Below are 17,837 nucleotides of genomic sequence, written 5' to 3'. Positions count from 1 at the left end.
CAAATCCGAGACGAACTTCATAGGTACGCCGCTGAAGAGATTAGGCGGGACACATGACGCATCTTGACTCGAGTTCCGCCTAAGAGGTCCAACGTTAACATCATCTGGGCTGAAAGAAATGCTCTACTAGAACTGAAAGGAGACCAAGACATCGCCATCTTACCTGCTGACAAAAACAGTGCTACTGTGTTTCTCTCACGCACAGAATATAATAGCAAGACATACAAATTGTTCGATTACCCTGCATACAGTAAATTAAAAAGTAATCCGACTGGTAGGATCGAAAGGAAGACTTTGGGACTCATCAGAAAGAGCTCGATTCCAGCGCAAGTCACCAAAGGCTTGCGTCAACAGCTTGCAGTTTCACCCAGACTCTATGGCCTACCCAAGATCCATAAGAAAGGCGTGCGTCTCCGTCCCATTGTAAGTAACATACTTATTTTGTTGTTAAATATCTGACATCACTATTGGGACCTCTCGTAGGCAAGTGCGACAATCATATTCGAAACTTTGCGGATTTCATGGGTTGGCTAAAAACTCTTAGATTGCAGTCGTCGGATCCCTTTGTAAATTTTTATGATGTGTCTTTATATACAAAACCGCCCTTGGAGAACTATTTAGAGCTCATTAGAAAAAGGTTTGAGGAGGAAATAGTGGCATTATTTGAACACGAACTTCCTTCAACATACTTATTATTTCGTGAGCAATATTCTGGACAATTGGTGTGTGTCACCATAGGAAGCTCTATTTCTCCTGTGGCGGCCAATTATTTTATGGAGGACGTTAAATAAAAAGCACTGCAGTAAGCCACTCTCAAGTCCTCTTGTTTTTTGCGTTATGATGATGTTACATTTGTGGTGTGGCCACATGGAGTTGATACCCTGCCTACGTTTCTTCAGCATTTAAATTCCCGCCATCGGAATATGGACTTCATAATGGAACTGGTAAAATATGGTACTTTACATTTTCTTGATGTTTTGGTACGAAGGAAAGTAGATGGAACCTTAGGACACAGTATCTACCGCAAGCCAACACATAGAGATCTATATTTGCAGGCTACAAGCTGTCATCGTCCTGCATGGTGCGGTAGCACATTACGTACGTTAGTTCGTAGAGCGCTTGTGGTATCTGATCCTGAACACCTGTCAGAAGAGATACAACATATGAAGACAGTGTTCCGACAAAACGGTACTTCTGAGAGACAGATACGTAATGCATTCAGGCTCAAACGAGTTCAATCCATGGAGCAGAATGAAGATACAAAGACACCCATAAGAAGGCTGCGATGAACACCAGCGTCATACAAGCCTACACCAACCGGAAAAGTCAACAACTGCAGAACACTGTCTGAATACAGGACATCGCATGATTTATGAAAAGACGGAAGTTTTATCCCCGGCACCATCTTTCTGGGATTGCTTCATGAACGAAGCAATACAGTTGATAACCTCATCAACAAAGATGCGGGATTTCAAGTGAGTACAGTCTGGAATCCTGCATTGGTTTCTACTAAATCACGACGAGAGAAGCTAGATTGTTCCATTACTCACCCGTCATAACACTGGTCTGGTAAGGGCTTTTTAGTGAGTAACTTCTGGCCTCACTGTTAGTAAACATAGCGTACAGTGCATGCGCAGCAGGCCGCTGTGCGATATTCGGCATAGGGTGTTTGAGTGTGGCACCATCTATCCGCAAATCATTCCGCATGCGTGATTTCCTCGCCTGCACATTCTTCGCGCGCTTCCGGATATCGTCAGCCGTACCTAGCCACCAGCAAGTTCAACCACCTCAAGATATCGGATAGTTGCCCCGAGGATATATTGTGGAATTTGCACGTCATCCGTCAGCTAACCCGTGAAGACTATTTACAAGATGGAGGATGTTTTCATGCCATTTATTAATATAGAAACAGCTTTTAATTGTGGAATAAGAAAAAGAACACACGGGTAATTTTCAATACTCCAAAAATCTAAGTGGGAATAACGGAATTGGAAAGTCGACACTGGGAGTAAAAGTGCAATGAACGCTTCATCTTAAACAGAAAATATGAATTTACAAAAACACTGTCCTAGACTGCAGCTCTCTCTCACTCAATTTATTCTTATGGGGAAACATGTCATAGAAGTGCAGAAATGTCACTGGTTGTGTGTCGTAAGAAGTCTGCCTTAGAATATTGAATAGTTTTATACCTACGTAACGGTCCCTTACGCACTATACATTATATAGGGTTTATGTTTAGTAAAACGTATCTATCTCTATGAGGGATACTTGGATATTTATTTTCCATTCTTTTCAAAGAATTTAATTACGCACACATATAATATAGACATATTTTCATGGGATTTTCACAGGTAACTTGAGCATAGCTTGTGGCAAAGTATAGGCTTTAAGTCATTAAAACTGTAATATGAAAAAAAGCGTCATAATTTAAATTTAATCTTGACTCGTCTGCTCGGCTTAATAGTTCGGATGTTCATTAATCAGTGCGTAGTCACCAAAATTTCGTAACACACCGAAGACTCAACAGATGGTGCTGTTATTGTTTAGCCCATAAGTTAGTGATATGTCAGTCACAGAATTAAGAACGGGAATCATATCTTTACGAATACAAGTTGACAGCGAATATCCTTAGCAAGATTTCTCTTAGTGTATTAATATATTACCTTAACGATATTGCTTTGCTCTTTTGGTAAGTTTTATTTATATTTGACTTCTTTCCTAGGGAAGTTATTTTTCCCTCAGTGATAGAAATATTATCGGAAGCTCATGTCCGTCACAGAGTTAAGGGAGACAATCTTATCTTTACGAATATTTGCAAACATTGAATTTGCTTGGTTAGGGTCTACAGATTCACTGATCATGTTCAGTTTATAAGAAAGATTGCTACTTTCGGTAGGTTTTATTTTATTCTATGCCAGGAAAAACTAATTTGTTAAGTTCGCTTTGTGATTTGGGTCTCTAGTCACTACAATTTTATTTCGTTTAATTTAGCAATAAAAATACCTAGAAAGCTGTCTTGCCTCTCCAGAGGCACCAGAATTACTTAAAGACCGAGGGCCATCAGGTATCCAGAATCCAATGAGCATCCTGAGGCGACACCTACTGCAGTTAAAGAACATCGGACTTTAACTTACTCTTTGGAAACTAGTTCCAAAAGTGAGGCACTCCGTAACTTTTATCGAGAGCATCATTTCTTCTCTCGCTCCTCAGAATACTACTATGACAGAGGTTTGAAGTTACTTCTCACAGAAGATGAAAATTTGAGTACTCCTAATCCCACTTATTCATAAAAAAGTACCATTCACGATGTGCTAATGCCGTGACCATAAAGAAAGCACAGGGCCAGAGACTGCATGTCGAGAGCGTGGACATTAGTTTCAGCTGGTTTTCTCATGATCAGCTCTACGTGGTTTTCTTACGTGTTAGTGAAACAAACAAGTTCTTCATTCATGTTCCCTGTCTTATTGCTTCAAACGTTATACAGAAAGAAACTTTTTACGTAAAATACAAATTCCACGCTTACGACGTCTCAGCCACAGCTATAAATAAATAATGAAGGAATGCCAGCTTTCTCAGCTAGTGGCCAATAAAACTATTTTCAGTTCACAGGATCAATCCGTAGCGGATAACTTGTACATATCTAAGTTATACATCGGAGAGACAATGGACTAAGTATTATTACACGGATCTAAAACATTCATTGTACATCTTTTCACAGGAAAAAGGATAGGATGGGCTCTTCAGGTGCATGTGTAAATGAAAAACAGTGTTATTTAATCAAGACTGTTTGAACCACAAAATTGTAAGGTGAATTTCCTCTGTAATATCCAATTTTACCACATTCATTTTGAAACCAATGTAACGAATACATTATTTGTTAATCTAAGTGGACTATTTTACATTCATTCAATAAAAATTTTTCGTAAAAAGTATTTTCTGGGGTTTACGTGCTTATTACCTGCTGCTACAATTAGTTCAAAAAAATAAGATTTGAGACGACAGTAAAAGTCTGTCACGAAGCACAGGCTTCGCGAAATGGTTCTAATGTCTCATTCGGTACATCGCAGATGCTTGGTGCCATACTGTACCCACTGCATTTGGACACGAATAACGTGCTTATAGAACTATTTTTTTCATTTGGTTATGCTACAGCTACATTATATTATTACTAATTATCTGAAGTATTGCATTTAGTATGTTTTCTGGGGTCATGACAGGTGACGTAATGGAGTGAGCGCATAAGCATATCCACAATCTTCACAGCTCCCCATCCACTGGTTTGTCGGTGTTTAGCGCTTGTTCATCTGGCCCAAGAGCGCGTAGTATGAGTAGGATGCATTCACCAACTGTAACAAAACAATACGAAAGCGTTAGTATTTATAATCAGTGGTAGAGTTTCCTGACTGTTTTAATTTGTTAAATAGTTGTGAAGTCTTCTGAAGCTAAGTCTTTAGCGACTCAGTGCAAGATGGCCTGCGAACACATTCGGCGCTAGAGTATGACGGTTCAGATACCCGTCTGCTCATCAACATTTAGATTTTCTGTGACCTCCCCAAATCATTTGAGCCAAATGTCCTGGGGCTCGTTTTCCACACATGGAATTGGCTTAAACAAGTGAAAACGCCGTTATCAATTTATGCCTCAATGTTTTTCGTGCCTTATGAAATTTAATTCTAAAAATTACAACGATACCTGCTTGTATCTAAAATGAATCGTTCATTCACCAAACTGTCGGGACTGAAAGGACGGACCTCGAGACTTGCCTATAGACTCAAACCTTAACTTTCAAGAAGAGCTCCATTTTTGTGCAACCATTGTAGATCCGGAGAAGTTTTTCGATTCCAAAAAACATTTTTGTTCTCAAGAAGAATTTAGTGAACCTCCTTGAAAAAATTATTTGTTTAAAGCTGGGGAAGACGATTTGGGGGAGAAGTAAATGAGCTAGGAGAAGGATGATAGTTAAAAAAGACGCAGAGGAAGGGAATTAACCGAATGGAGCGGAAATCGGTAGACGTGATGCAAATGTACAGACGAACAAATGAGTACAGTTTCGCGAAAAGTGGGTGATGAAGTCAAGAGAAGGAACTTCACAAACTGAGCAAGTCAGTGGCGTGTTTTAGTCCACTTCTGTCCCGTACTGAAGTTATGGGGCTTGGGATTGATAGAGTTGCTGGGCGAGCTTCTGAGGCATACCATGCGAAATTCTGGGCAGTTAGCCGGTTAGACTGTCAAAATCACGAAACAGTTGGAGGTCCCTGCCCACTTCGCTTTACACGTTGACGTTTGGGGACAGACTCGGTGACCCTTCTGACCCAGGTAGGGTTTGGCAAGAACGAAAAAAAAAAAAACAGAAACTCTCAACGTGGGTGGGCGGTCATTATCTTGGTGAAGTGTAAGTTCAGAACGGTTTGCGACGAAGGGCAACAAAATGGGACGTAGAGTATTGTCTCGACGTACCTCCTTACTATGGGGGTGCTATGTATGACAACCAAAGAGGACCTATTATGAAATGAAATAGCACCTCAGACGATCACCCCTGGCTTTCGGGCGGTATGGTGGGCGATGGTCACGTTGGTATCTCAGTGCTGTCCGGGCCATCTCCAGGCATATATTTGGCCTATAATCTCACTGACTGGAGTAGAGCTCCCTTCGGAGTGGAATCTCATTTACTGGAGTGGGATTGTCTTCCCCTTGTAATCGCACTGGATGGAGTGGTATTGTTGTCAGTGATGACTCCCGCTTCGAACTGAACGCCTATAACCAGCGAAGACGTTTCTGGAGACGCCTGCCGCATGACCCGACAACCAATTGTGATGTTCCGTGGTGCTACGTCATTTCATAGCAGGACCTCCTTTTTTGTCATCCGTGACACAGTTTCAGCACAGCGGTACGTCGAAGATATTCTATTCACTGTTACATTGCCCGACTTGGCAAGCGACCCTGGGCTTACAAGTCAGCAACGTAGTGCCCGCCTACATGCTGCGAAGAGTTTCCAGCGCTTGTTTTCGTACTTATCCTACCCTACATTAGCTAGCAATGTCGCCGGAATTCTCCCCAATTGAGAAGCTTTGAAGCAGTAGGGGCTGGGTCCTCCAACCAGCGTAGGATTTTGATTATCTAACGCGCCAGCTGGACAGAATTTGGCACTATATCCCTCAGGAGGACATCCGACAACTGTATCAATCAGCGGGAAACCGAACAACTAATTACCTTAAGGCCAGAGGTACACAAACGCGTTATTCACTTGATCAATTTGTGGAGCTCTTTCTTGTGAATAAATCATCCAGATGGCCTTAGGTTGTGTTCCAAAAATGAACAGCATAGAGACAGAAGTGAGCGCTTTCTGCAGAACCTGACCATCATGCTGCAGGACAATGCTCAAACACGTACAGTGCCATCTGATACTGATTTGTTTGACTGATGGGGCTGCTAAGTGCTATGCCACCTACTGGTCTCCCCAGACTTAAGCCCTCGTGAGTTCAACTCGATTTCTAAACTGAAGCATTCGCTTGAGAGCTGCTACAAATTCGTCGGCCAATAGACCACGCCGCTCGAACTGTCAACACAAATGGCATTGCTAAGAGTATCCTACGACTTCCACATCGCTGGCAATATTGGTGACTACTATGAAGATCAGTAACACTTTGAAACACGTATCTATTTAGTACGAGCTGTAAATAAATAGTTGCCACTATTAAAGTTTCAACCCCCGTATGTATAACAGATCTACCGATTTTGATCTTATTCCGGTAATTCCCCAGTGGTGGGTACCTTTTTGGTCTTAGCGTGTATTATGGACACTATCTAGGTTGTAAGAACACTGCCTGAGAAAGGAAAGATTCCTAATTCGAGTGCGCAGCTCGTGGTCGTGCGGTAGCGTTGTTGCTTCACGCGCCCGGGTTCCCGGGTTCGATTCCCGGCGGGGTCAGGGATTTTCTCTGCCTCGTGATGACTGGGTGTTGTGTGATGTCCTTAGGTTAATTAGGTTTAAGTAGTTCTAAGTTCTAGGGGACTGATGACCATAGATCTTAAGTCCCATAGTGCTGAGCGCCATTTGAATCGTTTGAACCTAATTCCAGTTCCAGTCCAGCACACTGTTTGCAAATGCCAATAATTCTAATTTCTGCCCCCTTACATCTTTTATTCTAGACAAATGAATTAACACGTATTAATGTGTACACTAATCTTTCTTTCTGAGAAAGCAGTTCACGCTTTGAGAGGGGGGGAGGGTGTTGCATCTCGGAACACTTTGGGGACTTTTACCTCTAGCCAAAGGTGTAACAGATGTTTAACGTATTTTCTTAGTTCATTTAGAAACGATAGTTTTCATTTTATCTGTGCTGCAACCTTTTTCTGAACTTACAAAAATTACTCCAGAAGAATAAGGTTTTTCCCCGCTGTACGAAACTAATCCAAGTTACAGCAAGGTAATGTAGATAGGGACAAATAGTCTGTTCAAATATAAAAGTGGTGCAGTCGAGAAACATCTTGGGAGTATTGTATTTAGTAGTGTGTGTGTTAGATTATTATTGTACTAAACACCAATAATCTTTAAGTGAAATCAAATAAACAAAAACATTATCAAAAACTACACGCAACGTAAAACCAATTTGAAATACAAGTCATTGGTGACCAACAAATGTTTCCAGGGGGATGGGTTTCTCCACGCCCAGTCCCAAAAAATAGTTTAAAAAACTAGATTCGTTAGTTTCTGTTGACTTCAGTTAACTTGGCGCTTTTTAAAGGGGTACTGATATGGAGGTAGGGCCCAGAACCTGAAAATATCTTTTAGCACATTCTTGGCAATAGCTATGCATTTTCAATGTTGTGTACTACCAAGCTGTGGGTTCTTTATGACCAACGAAAAAGAATGTATATTTCGTTAATTATTGTCGACTTCCACTTACAACAAACTTTTTAAAGACATGTTGGTGTATAAGCAAGGACCAGAATCTAAAAATATTAAATATGACAACACTAGTAAGACTTAAATTTTGGGTCAAGTTTAACACAAAAACTTCAAACATCTGTGCAGTCTGATGAGAGAATTCATTAGAAAATATAAATACTTTTTCAAAATTGTAAAATGTAAAACAGCTGACTAAATTGCAATATTCTCAAAAGGTGGACATGTAGTAACTTCTCCGTCCTCCCTCACTAGGTAATGAGATAGATAACATATCATACTGCACTTACATAAGAAGAATTCGTAATATTTACATACGCTGCACAGCACACCACCTCATATCTTAAAACAACAGAAACAGTAAAAATTTCCAGTAACCGCTTGCGGAGGCTTGCAGTGCTCATTCTTTCGTGTGATTTCAAAATCAGTCACTAGATTGACACACCGTCCAGGAAACATCATATGTTCGTAGATACAGAGCCGTCCACGTACAACAATCTCCCACGATTGTTGTACTTAAATAGGCAGCACTTAATCCTATAGACATTAACCAAATGTACACGGCACTCAAAACAGGCTGGCCTGAAATGTCATTTCAGCATTTCATAACAGAGGAATGTAAAAAGCAGACAATCAATTAAAGCAGGATATCATTGAACGTTCCACCAGCAGAATAATTCTATCTAGGAGTTTCACAGTAGTTTGTTGTGACCATGTTCTCTGTTAATGATATTAATACGAAGTGGAGATTTATCCAGTGGTGGCTTCCTAAAGCACCGATGGTGATCCCTGACCGCGATATCGTACTTTATTAATCAGTTGTCCGAAATTCTTGTCTACCATTGGAAACGATTTGTTCCGTGTTTAAAGACCCATTGCTCTACTGGGAGGCGAAAACATAAGGTCTGCAGGGCCGCGATGTAGCCCATAAGCCATTTATCACAACAACTAATGTGTGACATAACTCATATTGCAAAAATGACGCAGTTGTGTGGATAGGTGGCTAGGAGTTTCATAGCGTGGCCACTCAGCTTACAGTCTTAGACATAGAACCTAGCAGGATGCCGGCCACTGCAGAGCTCTAGGCCAGACACTCACTTGAAGTTCCAATAAGACCGGCTGCCCTTCCAGCCAACTGCACGATCGGGCAACTATAGCATGCAGAAATTTCCGGAGGATGTGTTGTCTTCCACTCGAGCTGATACAGAGCTGTATATGCTCCTGGTTTAATGGTAAACATTGCGAGTTCGGGTCTATTACCTCTTCAATTTTTTAAACTGTATTTCAGGTGTCTGGTAAAGGTATTAGTCTGATGGAGTCTGAATGATAGCTTTCATCACACACCAGTAATAGCAGAAAATTTCAGAAACATATCTGGGAAAGAGCTTGAGACTGCGCCAAGATCAGAGCAGATGAATTCTGGACATTTGCCACGCCGGACATTTGCCACACTTGCTTCTTCGCCAGGTAGCTTGAGTAGCGATCCCTCAGGTAAGGGACGCCCTTCCTCGTACTAATTCTGTTCGCTTTCAAACCGCCGTCTCCACATCTTATCGGTACAACCAGTACGTAAGGGACCTTCTTCTTCGACATCTTGCCCAAATACAGAGCTTCTTTTCCGAAATCGAAATATTTATGACTTTTGGGAAACGAAAGCAATACCGACGATGATGTCAGTATGTAATTAGTTCTGTCAAGTATAAATATACATCCCTCTGTCTGTACGGTAGCTTCCTTTCACGCTTACTGATTGCGATAGAAACAATCACCATGGGAGCAACAAGAAAGGAACGATGTAAAGAGATTGCGAATGTACGCTACTCATTTCTTTTTCACCACTGGATTTGTGCCTACTTTAATCAGTACAACTGCATGCCCAAAAGACAATAAGGAAAGAAGAAATGGGTGTATGAATGACTGAAAAGAAGAACGACATGCTTCATAATAATTTATTCTCTAAAATGCGATATTCCTTGCGGCGAAATATTAGTTAATAAAGTGTAGAGGGACAATGTTCAAAACATGACTGAAAATACGTTCACTAAATAGAGATAAGAACGTCTATGATTGATATGTCATCTAAAGTCGACGTACAATGTTAAAATGCTAGAAATAAGAAAATGAAGGAATACAGAATGCTATGCCTTAACGTACGTTGTTGTTCTGCATTGTTTAGCTCTGGTATTTACAGGGTCACAGAGAAAGCATCCTAGGTTTAGGAGGGGGAAAAGCCGTAATTCTAATGATCTGCACTACAACAGAAACAAGAAGGACAACTTAATGTGTGCTCCAGCTCACAAGTGACATTGAAGCAGATAGTTCCCGTGACTTAGTATGGGCAGAGGTTATATTCGACAACCGGAATAAATTAATAGCTGGCTCCTTTTACCGACCCCCGGTCTCAGATAAAACAGTTGTTGAACAGTTCAAAGAAAACTTGAGCCTCATCACAAATAGGTACCCTCGTCATACAATTATAGTTGGCAGTGACTTCAGTCTACCTCCTGCACGTTGACAAAAATACATTTTCAGACCCTACTGTAGATATAAAACGACTTCCGTAATAGTTCTACACGCTTTTTTTAAAATTATTTTGAAAAATTAGTTCACGAGGCCATTCAAATTGTAAATGGTTACGAAAACACACTTGACCTCTTAGCCACAAATAATCCTGAGCATCACGACGGATACAGGGATTAGTGAACACACAGTCGTAGCGAGGCTCAATTCCGTAACAAAGAAATTCACCAAAACTTAACGCGAAATATATCTATTTATAAAAGCAACTAAAAATTCGGTTGACGTCTGTCTAAGAGACAGTCTCCAATCATTCCAAACTATGTAAGTGAAGACCATATGTGGCTTAAGTTCAAAGATATAGTATCAACAGCACTCGAGAGATTCACACCCAATAAATTAATAACGGACGGAAATGATCCCCCATGGTACACAACACACAACAGAAAGCTGCTGCAAGAGCACCGAAAAAGGCAAAATCTCCAAGATTGGCGTAGTTTTGAGGCTCGAAATATGATGCGGATTTCAATGCGAGATGCATTTAATAGTTTCCACAACGAAAGTCTCTCTAGAAATGTGGCGGAAAATCCAAAGAGGTTCTGGCTCTATGTTAAGTAAACCTGCGGAAAGGCTCAGTAAGCGATAAGGAGGAGGAGGAGGAGGAGGAGGGGGAGACAAGGGATCCAACCCTTCGGAGCAGGTAAAATTGTGGCAAATGTCCGGCGTGGCAAATATCCGCATACCGAGCAGATGATGCTTTAGGGTTTCCTCCCTGTACAGCGGCTATCGGTCGCATGCCACCGGCCGCATATCGAAGTGCGCCGTCCGACCATATGAAAGCGTTGTGGCGCACCTTGAGTAAGTTTCTGCTCTTGCTTTGGTAAGCATAAAGCCGGTTACCAATATAGTTTAATTTTCAGAGTGATGTAACTTCGATCAACCGAGTAAACAACGCGCAGTAACACAACACTCATACTGCTGTGAGTGTAATTATTAACTGTCCTTTTCATATTTCAACTTGCAGTGCATCACTTGCATTTACATATCAGAACTGCACACTGAAAATCAATGAAAATTATTCAAGCGTTGTAAAATAGAGCCGCAAGTGGCAAACGTCTAACACTTGCGAAATAGTGTTCATTTTATGTTACGTAGAGCGGTGAAGGCAGCGGAGCAGCTCGAAGCGTTTGCATCACTCGTGGCCGAGTGATATGAGCAAATCACGTCACAAAAGGGTTTGCTTGTTCCAAGAAAGAGAACTATGGGTTGAATGATTTTCCACATTCAGGAAATCTAGATGATTGACGTTTGTGACGAAATGTGAATATTTAATCATCATGCAACATTTGCATTCATTAGGAGATGTTCATAAGTTGGGAGGAGGTGTGCTGTTTGCTCTTATTCATAGAAACACATATCAAAAGAGTGTCACCGCATTTTCACATCAGTTCGGTCACTGAACACTCCTACGCTGTACTCTTACATGTGATGCGTTATGATGGCTTCATGTTAACTTCTTAAGAAGAAATTTTAATGGCTGTGGCTGAACAAAGGGTACTATCAACATAATATTTTCCATCTTTTGATTCAAAAAGGATGTTGTGCTCTACGAACTCTTTCCCAGTGATGCGTCGATCATAGCTGTTATTTGTTGCCATAATTAAATACAAGCCTTTATCTGGTAGAAAAAAGTTGTCTATAAACCTAAACTCTGTATCACTTCTGCCAAGTTGATGTACCCTGTTATCACCATTGTCCAACTTCCTGTGAAGAACACACGTGCCTTTATGAAGCCGGCTTAAGAGTTTCCGCGTGTTGACATATGAGGTATTAATTATCTATGTACCACGTCTGCAATTATGCATACTGTTGTCTATTAATTTGTGAGAAACGGTAAATAAAACTTTACAATGTAGTACTAGTAACAAATATGATCTCCGTGAAAATAAGATACCGATAGTTTAAGCTCATGAACCAATTGCGTATGGGTGCTGCATGCACATTCTATAACTGTCTACTGATCTGTACCATCGCATTACACCTCGATAACTCTCATAGAAATATTGTGGTAGCCTGGGTCGCCATTCCCTTGAAACTGTCACGGGCTAAGTAACACTACACCGACTGAGAAGAGCTGCATAGAAAATCAGCTCCACGTTGAGCTTGGTGGACCTGTTGATGTATTGAGGGTATCTCTGCATGAAGGATATTGAGTTGAGAAAACTCTTCAACTAAGGTGCCTCCAGCTTTTATTGACAAAATGTTAGCGGCGTTTATATTGTTGAAAGATGTAAGAAAATGATACTTGGCGTGCATTCAATAATTATAGAGTGAGTGACAGTTTCACTTAAGGATGCTTATTCTTAACGTTACTACCAGCATTTTGTGTTCTTTGTTCTATGTTCTGACATCAGCTGCTTATCCTTTCATGTTAAGAGATACTGGAATCGAAATTGCAATGCACACATTCGCTGGTTTCTTCTTCAATGGCTTTTTGAGCCTACTTGACAATGACAGCAGTCATTCTCTAAGACCAAAATTATCAACAGGTGTCTGACCTTTTTATCATGTTTACAGCATAACTACTAGAGCTGCTAAAAAAATGTGAATTCTGAACAGTTAATGAGATTTCCAGTATTCAGCATGTTTAAGGTAGAAAAACGAAAATTACTGAGGCAGTTTTTGATTTATAGTGGCTTGTCTGCAGTTGGCACATCGGAGTATTATAAATTAACTTGAATCTAGTTGCTAGACGTAGTTAGAGAAACGAGAATAAAAATCATTGCTCAATACATACCGTATTTAAGCTTCCAGTCAATGCTGCAGCAGGTGGCATCATCACATTGTTGATGAACGAGCTCCTCAAGAGTGAGCTCACTCAAGATACACACTAGGTGTGGAAAAGTACTGTCTGCGGGTAATGTAACCGAAACTTGGTTCCATGCAAATTATATTTTGCAACAGTGTGACCATCGAGTTATATTCTGGTTGGCACAGAATCGTCCTGCTATATTCACTTGATTCAGTCTTGTCATTGCCACTGAATAAAGTGAGTGATTTTTACTTAAGCTGCGACATCAGCTTGTCGCTTTATGATTTTCAGCCAGGAAGATCGTTCCAATCGGAAATTGCTACTCATCTCGTCTTTTACATTGTAATTTACCTGTCATAAACTCCACTGGGCAATAAGGGAGGGACATATGCTATAACTCTTCGCTAGCTCTGTGGTAATGGGATGACAATGCTGTTTGGGTTCCCAGTTCCAGTTTCACAGACAGAGCTATAAGAATCCAGAGAGAAAATCAGTGACGACATCTAAAGAAAACTTGTACATCATACGTCATTTTGCTGATTCCAGTACACCAGAGTGTAAAAGCATACTGTACACTCAATAAAACCTTTTTCTGTTTCTAATGACATAATTTTTTTAAATACATAATTTTGTTTATGAAGTGCCATATTTCGACACCTCTTCAGTATGACAGAGGGCAATACAGACTATCAGACCGTTTCGAAGTCCAAAGTGCGTAATACCTTACTAACTGTCGTTTTAGGCATGCGCGTCACAGTACTGTATGTTTTATTAAAATCGGCTTTCATTGTACAGTTATATTGGTAAGTTGTAATTCATTTATATTAGCACAGTGCATATTTTAATAGCGTTTTTCTATGACTTTATTGGTTGCAGGAGCAAAGGCAGTGAGAATTTGATCAGCAACAATATATTCTCTCGCGTTATCTAAATCCGTGTGACAGCAATCAAGTAGTTTACCAATACTAAACCTGCTGAAAGCTGTTGGTTCTGGGTTAAAGATGTTGTCAAACCATATCTGAAGTGCGTTTTCAGCTACGAAGAAATTTTCTTGACAGTTTTTCGATAAAGAGCAACGTAGTTCGATATTCGAGGGTATAATATTAGGAGAATAAGTGCATGAAGGAGACTTTCCAAATAACTCCTGGATTGTTTCCTTTATAAAATCATTGGAGAGACACCGTGTTGTAGCAGCATTTGATATATTTTTGTTGGTCGTCTCACTTATCCCGTGATTTGCATCGATCTATTGCTGTGCTGAAACATCTCATCTTTCAGTCATAATGTATTTAGGTTGATTAAAACCTGAGCTATATTATCTATCAAATTAATATATAGTTAATAATAATAAAAATGGCTTTAGGGACTGCCACAATTAAGAACTCTACGTAGATATTAACTCTTTCTCTTCCCTGGTGGAAGTCTTCTATGTGGTATTTTCTGTGATTTAACTGGGTCCATGACGAGGCAGGCTAGGCAGAGATGCTGTAGGCACTGACTGTGTTCTTTCGGGCCCCCTTCGGAGTTTCTATTAGAGCGAAAGCAATATATGGCCAGGGCATCGACGAGTTGCATTCCTGCAGTTTCTCACATAATGCACCCTGTGCAATGTGGAATCCAGGCCTACATTCAAACTATTCATACAGCGTGCCATGACGAGCACCTGCACTAGCGCATAATCTTAGTTTTTACAACTGGACCATCTGGTCAGAGTACTGTGGGAGTCAGACACAGATACCGATTTCTGCAGTCTGTGAGAAGCGACACAACTACATTGTGTGCAGGAATTGTTTTCTGTCTTTGTGAAGCATTGGGAGGACGTTTTAGGGCCACTTTACGCAGGATCAAAGCTGTCTGGTCTAAAAGGTTGTAAGAGGCATCCTCATCGGTTAATCATAAAGAAAAACAGCTAAGAAAGGGAAGTCAGGGCACCAGTTTCCAAGAAATTCCGATGTGGGTACTGTGGTGTTGGCTGTAGTGAAATACTTAATTAGAAAGTGGGACTGTAATACAGATTTGTTTAAGAACATCGTACGTGGAAATTAGTTATTGTTTAATGTTGTAAAACTTTTCTGGTGGAGAGTTAGTTATATTATTCACAATAGTATCACTAGGTAGAGTTTTGCAGAATTTTTCTCATTGGTGCATGCGAATTATGTAGACTTGTAGAGAGGAGAGGTAAAGTCTACTCCAGATTTGGAAGAGAACACTTGGTCTGTGGATTCTGAAGAGATCGTTTGGTCTGCATATTATAGAGCAAATTCTTGGTAAGGGGATTCTGAGAGATCTGTTTGTGCAATTAGCAGCTGATGTGTTGCTGAGTGCAGCAGATCACGCCGCTTGGAACTTTCACGCCAATGAACACAGAATATGGTGAGAAATGGTCGCTTAGGCGAACGAATTACGAGACTTACCGAACGTTTCTAGACGCGTTGGTAGTATTAAGTAGGTTTAACAAATTTTATAGATGTTTTGGTAGTTGAAGACTCATTCATCACTACATCAGTGATGTTAACAGCATGTTATAGTATTTAGTTTTACGGAGAATCGAGCAATCACAGTATGTTTGCTGCGGACTTGTCTCTTGGTAACTCATTGGTGAGATCTCGATTTTGTCCGATTTACGTAAATTATTCAGTTTTTGTCAAGCTATTTAAGTGTTAAATTTGGTCCATTCAATGATAATAAGTGTCAATTTTTGTGTCCTATGGATTTTTTAAGATCGAATAGATGCTATGATTATTTCTTGTTCATTATTTCTTATGAGGTGCAACACCAATGTCCCATGTTTTCTTAGGCTTCGCTTGCCCTCGCACATTTTTTAAAGCATGTAACATCGTGGGGAACAATCTTACGATCGGCCAGTCCAACCGATTCAGATCGTTCTGACATCTACATGGGTATCTCAAAAACTCAAAAAATTGCTCTAACCAATAAGGGACTTAACATCTGAGGTCATCAGTCCCATAGACTTAGAACTACGTAAACCTAACTAACCTAAGAACAACACGCACATCAATTCCCGATGCAGGATTCGATCCTACGACAGTAGCAGCAGCGTGGTTCCGGACTGAAGCGACTAGAACCGCTCGTCCACAGCGGCCGGCCTCAAAAGCTCATTTGACCTTTCACAACTGCAAACAAAAGGTGTCTCAGTTGTTGACAACAAACGCTAGTTGTGATGGAAACATTCCGGAGGAGGAATTCCTATTGTACAACAGACTTTTTAAACCTCCAAATTCAAAATAATATGCTCACACTTCCCTTTATTCGAGTATATATCTTTTGTTTGGGCTCAGTCATTAACTTTTTTTTATGGTGTCAGCAGTACTCATCACAAGGAACTGTACTACTCAAGAATACTTAATATCTGAATTGATGACGTTCAAGTAAAAATGTAGCCACAGTCACTCTATTGATTTGTGTTGCTCTGCTTTAGAGCATGCAGCATGCATTTCTCCTACACCCGACTTCCGAATCGTGACTATTGAATGTCAAACGCTACACGAAGTTTAAATAGTATCACGACATTAAATACGTCAGTTATCGAGACTTTCTGAGTTTGGAAAATCTTTCAGTGGAGAACGATCTTTATTGATACAAACGATGTTTGCACGAGTTAATTGGACAATAACGCACGTCACATGCGATACAAACATTTTTAACTGCCTTCGATGTGTAAACAGCTGTATTAAGTCCAAAGCGAACAATAAGTTGCAAACGTTAGACCTTTTTCACCATTTTAGTTTATAACGCTGAAACAACGTTCATTTGTCTCAAGTACACGAATATGTAAATGCAAGACAACTGCTAGAAGCTGCTGGACAACTGAGACAACAGCCGGATCTTCAAATAGGAAAGTGACCGATGATAAATACAATCATAGCGGCCCATGTGTGCTCTGTTACAGCGCGCTGTTTATTGAAAATATTTTACGTGGAAAATCAAACTATAATAATAAACAATTTTGTGCCTAAAAATGTGCTGAAACTGCACCGCTCCATGGTCTCTTGAAGGGACAGCACCTGATGTCAGACGGACAATGATGTTTGGCTAATAAACGGTGGAGAGTGGCGTCTGTAGGCAGGGAATCTCTTGATAATGAGCGGTTATGACGTGGTGCAGCCACGAGCTAGTTTGCAGAAATGCTTCTGGATGTTTCTGCTATTACTTTTGGGTTAGATAGTGAAGTAAACACTATCGTTAAAGCTCCATCAGACTGATACCCTTAACAGACAGATGAAATGCGATTTAAAAAATATGTGACGTGCTGTGTGGCTGCGCGGTTTGAGGCGCCATGCACGGATTGCGGGGCCTCTCCCGCTGGAGGTTCGAGTCCTCCCTCGGGCATGGGTGTGTGTCTTGTTCTTAGCATAAGTTAGTTTAAGTACTGTGTAAGTCTAGGGACCGATGACCTCAGCAGTTTGGTCCCTTAGGAATTCACACAGATTGGAACATTTTTAAAAATATATACTTTGTCTATACATTACACGACATTACCACTTTTCTTTCTTTCTCTTGGTATATTTGTTCGCTGTCTTTCTTTCACAAGGAGTGAGGTTCAGCGCGCATGTCACGTGACGTCTCTCATAGTCTATCGTT

The 17,837-nt window shown here is 40.5% G+C and overlaps 1 protein-coding gene across 1 annotated transcript in view; it reads right to left on the bottom strand.

Moving 5' to 3' along the window:
- Positions 1-4,245: 4,245 nt before the first annotated feature.
- Positions 4,246-17,837, bottom strand: part of LOC126418502 (odorant receptor Or2-like) — a 37,123-nt gene continuing 23,531 nt past the window's right edge. Inside the window, exon 5 of the mRNA XM_050085290.1 lies at positions 4,246-4,346. Within this exon, the coding sequence (XP_049941247.1) occupies positions 4,290-4,346 (57 nt within the window). The 3' untranslated portion in view covers positions 4,246-4,289. The remainder of the gene's footprint in view (positions 4,347-17,837) is intronic.

The sequence above is a fragment of the Schistocerca serialis genome, chromosome 9 (assembly GCF_023864345.2).
Source record: "Schistocerca serialis cubense isolate TAMUIC-IGC-003099 chromosome 9, iqSchSeri2.2, whole genome shotgun sequence".
Classification (NCBI taxonomy): Eukaryota; Metazoa; Arthropoda; class Insecta; order Orthoptera; family Acrididae; genus Schistocerca; species Schistocerca serialis.
Note: the sequence above shows the minus strand (reverse complement) of the source record. Positions and strands in the feature narration are given on the sequence as shown.